The sequence below is a fragment of the Helianthus annuus genome, chromosome 5, assembly GCF_002127325.2.
Source record: "Helianthus annuus cultivar XRQ/B chromosome 5, HanXRQr2.0-SUNRISE, whole genome shotgun sequence".
Classification (NCBI taxonomy): Eukaryota; Viridiplantae; Streptophyta; class Magnoliopsida; order Asterales; family Asteraceae; genus Helianthus; species Helianthus annuus.
In genome coordinates, this window is record NC_035437.2 from 99,778,438 (window position 1) to 99,783,808 (window position 5,371).

Sequence of the window (5,371 nt, forward strand, 5' to 3'; positions counted from 1 at the left end):
GCTTTGAAAACAAAGCTCGAATCGAGCCGAGCTCGAGCTCGGCTCGACTCGCTTGCACCCCTAATTAAAAGTTGTAAATTATATATCATATATTTTCTGGATTACATAGGGTATTAAATCGTGAGACATGGTACATGTCCATCAGGGCCGGCCCGGGGGCGGGCAGGAAGGACCATCGGCCAGTACCCGATTTATCGGAGGACACGCTATTTTTAGAAAAAACCCGATATGTATACGTAAAAATTTTATTTTTAATAGGGTATACCTATAAAAACGCTAGCATAGGCCCACCTGCAAAACTATTCTCATGCTTTGGATTAGTTATTAATCTATTGACATTAGGTTTAGACCTTTATTGAGCTCAATACCCAATTTCATTTAGGCTTAAGGACACATGTTTTGGAACAGGGTACATGAATTTTCAGAGCCGGCCTGATTTCCATCGGTCACTCGTCAAGTATTAATTAAATCTTTCAACACCCATAAATGATTTTTCACATGTTTTTCCCACTAATAACCATATCATTGCCATCCCAAATAATTTCCCTAGCCAGAATACAGGTTGTGCGGTCCAAGTAAACCAGTCAGCACACAATAATCCCCTACGTAGGTTTTTTTTTTTTTTTTTTTTTAACTTTTTATTTATTTTATTTTATATACACAAATAACAACACAATTTGAACTCCCTCATCAAACATAATCTATTCATTCTTATTCTTGTGTATTCTATCCAATTGTTCAGATTCTCTCTCTAACAATGATGAATTACGGGAGGCTTGAACCAAAATCACAATCCGAACCCGAACCATTAGAAGAAGCGGCTAACAAACCACCCACAAAATCAAAATCGAAGCTAAAACTCCTCCTCATCATCGGAATCATCCTCATTGTGGCATCGGCGGTGTCGGTGGCACTAGCAGTAACACTCCGACCAAAGTCGTCCGGCGGATCTGGTTCAATGATCCGACCGAAACCGACAAAAGCCATTTCGCGGGTGTGCAGCCGTACACTCTACCACGACCTGTGCGTGAACTCGTTTCTGGATTTCCCGGGTTCACTGAGCGCCACGGATAAAGACCTGGTTCCTATTTCGGTGAACATGTCGCTCCGGCACGTGGGAAAGGCGTTGTATACTTCTACTGATTTTAACAACATGGAGATGAGTACACGTGTACGGTCGGCGTACAACGATTGCTTGGAACTAATGGAAGAATCCGTGGACCAGCTCCAGCAATCGCTTTCCACCGTGGGTGGGCAGCGCGTGGGAAATTCTGAAGACGTGATTACGTGGCTGAGCGCGTCACTCACGAATCAAGACACATGTACGGAGGGGTTATCGGAATCGGAAGAAGGAGAGGTGAAGAAACTGATGCAGGAGAAGCTGAAGGACCTGTCGGAACTGGTGAGTAACAGCTTAGCGATATACTCGTCGGCAGGGGATTTGGATGGGGTTCCGGTGGAGAACCGGAGGAGGAGGTTAATGGGGGAGTTTCCAGAGTGGATGAGTAAGAAGGAGAGAAGGTTGATGCAGATGCCGGCGGCCGTAATTCAGGCTGACATAGTGGTTTCGAAAGACGGCAATGGCACGTGCAGGACTATCAAAGAGGCAATCAAAAAGGCACCTGAGAAGAGCAGTCGCCGGTTCATAATCTACGTTAAGGCAGGAAGGTAAAAAAGACAAACATTTTCTATAACTTCTTTCTGACACTTTTTCTTAATAACCTTTTGGTCGACAGTAATAAGTACACAAGTAAAAGTCCTTCACAATATTAAAATAACAAAACAAAAATAGTTGAATAATATTGTTTATATAATCAATATAAGGTTAGCAGTGAACTCGTGACATTAGACTATGGGGGCGTGGGGCGTGGGGCGTGGGTTGGGACGGAGGTTTGGGTTTAACGCCGGCTATTTCATCCCAGGCAAGCGTTAGGCATGGCGTTGTTCTTTTGGTGTGGGGATTGGGCTTGGCGTAGGGCAGGGGGTTGGGTGACATGATTGGCTTTGGTTGGCTGGTTCGATCTAACCATTGGGGTAGCCGTTGCCAAACCAAAAAAAAAAAAAAATTCCACATGGCTGGCCACGCAAAGCTAAGCCACGTTATCAGGGGCGGACCCACATTGGTGCCACCGGGGTCCCCGGACCCCAATCTTTTAAAAAAAAAATAGTAGATTCGGTATATTAAATTGTATATGGACCCCATAAATACAATTAGGTGGACACCATAGAAATAAAAAGAAAGCTGGTGTGATGGTAAATCTTCCTCTTTTTTCACCAAGGGTCATCGGTTCAATCCTTGATAAGCCCATTTTTCTTATTTTTTTAAAAAATCTAGTTCAAACCTCACTTTAACTCGACCCGAACAAGGACCGACCCGAAAATGGACCCCATTGAAATAAAATCCTGGGTCCGCCATTGCACGTTACCCCAGACCCCTAGTTTTTTAGTATTACCTTGTGGATCTCACCCTCACCACGTGTCGAGCAATGCCCTAACCTAAGCCCCTCCACACCCCATGAGCAAATGGGGTACCAAATTTGTTAAATCGAAATAATTTCAGTATTAACTTTTGATGTTTTTGATACCGGTTCAGCACTGATATTTACTGTTTTTTAACTTTAAATACTTGTACCATATCGAGTATTTTCGGTATTTTCGGTATCAGCACCGAGCTTATCCCTACACGACATATATATAGTTTTATTTGTTAATGAATATGATGAATGGGTTTTGCAGTTTTGGCATTTTTAGATCTATATTTTATTCTAGTCTCTAATTTACATCAATTGGTATATGATATTCATTACTCGTACAGTTTGTAGGTTTCTTCTTGTATATTGGAATCTTATTGGAATTTTGTGGAATTTGATCTTAAGTCAACTTAAAATTACAACAACCACCATATCCAATATCATCCCGCATATAGGTGAATTATTAGTGGGGTCTGGGGATGGTGAGATCTAAGCAATCTTACCTCCATCTCAATGGATAAAAAGACCGCTTCCAGTAAAACCCCTAGTTCCAAAACCATATCTAGACACAACAATCAAATAAAACACACATAGGCAGATAACACTTTATAAAGATACACATGCAAGCGATAACACACATAAAACATTTAAAAAAACTAAGATCCTATTCGATATACTAGCTACCCTTAATCAATCCCTAGAAACCTCATTTCTTATCTTGTCCTCCTCCTAAGCATCCTCATCTCTGCTACCTCTAGCTTACGAGTCGATCTTTTCTTGATGACCCAACAATCGGTTCCGTATAATATAGCAGATCTAATCGCAACCGTATAAAATTTCTCGTTTAGTTAACTTAGAATTGTAAGAACTAAATTATAAATTAGTTAAGCATAATTATGAGACATCAAATTAAATTTAATAATTATATGTTTTACAACTCCGTGGTGTATAGAGACAGGTTAACAAAATACTAACATGTTGTGTCTCTCTATTGCCCTTCCCAAATGTTGCATGTCCAGTTTCTCATTCAAGTTTTTTTCTTTTTTTGCCATAAGATAACATGGATGTATATTAAATCATTTTTAATATATAAATGTAAGGATTTTTGATTTACTATAAGAAAAAGGTAGCGTAGTGTCAAATAAACAAGTTTGGTGGGGTGTTATAATATGATCATGCTTTTCCTAAACAATCAATCCCATTTTGAAGTCGTAATGCAAATTATTGTTTATCGAAAAAGTTATTTATTTACTTTTTTTCGTCACCTATTCTAGATTTTAACGATGTTGACAAATGTTATGTATATTATTTCACTTATTCTTCACGTCAACAACAACAGGAATATTAATATTAAATCTTTCATCCAACTTGTAATAGTTTATATTATTAGAAAAGAATAATAAAACGTAATTTTCACAATAATAGTAAAATGGTTTTCGGGATTGTAATTTTGCAGGTACGAAGAGGATAATTTGAAGGTGGGTAGGAAGAAGACAAATTTGATGTTTATAGGTGACGGGAAGGGCAAAACGGTCATTACAGGAGGAATTAGTGTGGCTGACCATGTGACCACATTCCACACCGCTTCTTTTGGTAAACACCTCACCACTCGTAACCCATGTCCTCAATTGTCATTTTCACATTACTCATTCCATGTGCTATGTTTTTATGCTTTGCAATTGCAGCCGCCACAGGAGCAGGGTTCATGGCGCGTGACATCACTTTTGAGAATTATGCTGGACCGGCAAAACACCAAGCGGTTGCACTTAGAATAGGTGCAGACCACTCGGTGGTTTACCGGTGCAGTATTATTGGATACCAGGACTCGTTATACGTGCACTCGCAACGTCAGTTCTATCGCGAGTGTGACATATACGGAACAGTAGATTTCATTTTTGGTAACGCCGCGGTTGTCCTCCAAAATTGTAACATTTATGCACGAAAACCGATGGACCGCCAAAAGATTACCATCACGGCTCAAAACCGAAAAGACCCCAATCAAAACACGGGGATCTCTATTCACTCTTGCAAACTTCTAGCACAACCCGATCTAGTAGCTTCAAATGGGAGTTTCCAAACGTTTCTTGGCCGACCTTGGAAAATGTACTCGCGGACTGTGTACTTAATGTCATACATGGGTGACCACATCGACCCCAAGGGGTGGCTAGAATGGGACGGGTCGTTTGCGCTTGATACATTATACTATGGTGAATATATGAATTACGGGCCAGGTGGGGGGGTTGGAAGACGGGTCAAATGGCCAGGCTATCGGGTGATTACTTCGGCTATAGAGGCTAGCCGATTTACGGTGGCTAAGTTTATATACGGGACGTCATGGTTGCCTTCTACCGGAGTTGCCTTCTTGGCAGGTCTATCGGAGTAGGGTGATATAAATTGTTTGATTGGGTTATACACGTTATAGTTATTTGCTAATATCTTTTTGTCAAAAAAATTGAATAACCAAAAAGAAGGTGACACCATAAAGGTATGTTGTTGGTGCTAGATTGGCAACGTATGGGAATGATTAATGAAATTGTACCCTTATGATTTAAATATTGTCGGTGTCATTTATTTCAATTTTATTATTTTCCAAACGGAAATTAGTTTATTAACATTTTTCATATTGTTGTTTAAAAACGAATTTTAATTTCATGTATAATTATATAAAAGGATTACCTTGAAATGGTAAATTAAAAGGTTAATCAATAAGTTTTCTACTTGACTTGACACCATCTTACAATTTACAAATATCAAATTGTTACCATTGTCATTTGTCTCATGTTTCCTACAAACGAGTTTAGATTATAAGTTGATGATATAGTTTATGATGTTCGATCCGCTAAGATAAAAACACTCGAGCCTCCACTTTTATGTATATTACTTGTATGTCTCACTTAACT

At 39.5% G+C, this 5,371-nt stretch overlaps 1 protein-coding gene across 2 annotated transcripts; it reads left to right on the plus strand.

The window, feature by feature from the left end:
- The first annotated feature begins 490 nt into the window (after positions 1-490).
- On the plus strand, positions 491-5,085 carry LOC110940246 (probable pectinesterase/pectinesterase inhibitor 61). 2 transcript variants are annotated; one of them, XM_022181797.2, is made up of 4 exons: positions 491-606; positions 743-1,668; positions 3,928-4,064; positions 4,157-5,085. In XM_022181797.2, exons 2-4 carry the CDS (start codon positions 758-760, stop codon positions 4,852-4,854), a joined length of 1,746 nt encoding a protein of 581 aa, XP_022037489.1. In that variant the 5' UTR covers positions 491-606; positions 743-757; the 3' UTR covers positions 4,855-5,085. The 2 variants fall into 2 exon arrangements, with proteins under 2 accessions (XP_022037489.1, XP_022037490.1); XM_022181798.2 differs by having other exon boundaries at positions 590-1,668.
- Positions 5,086-5,371: the final 286 nt, after the last annotated feature.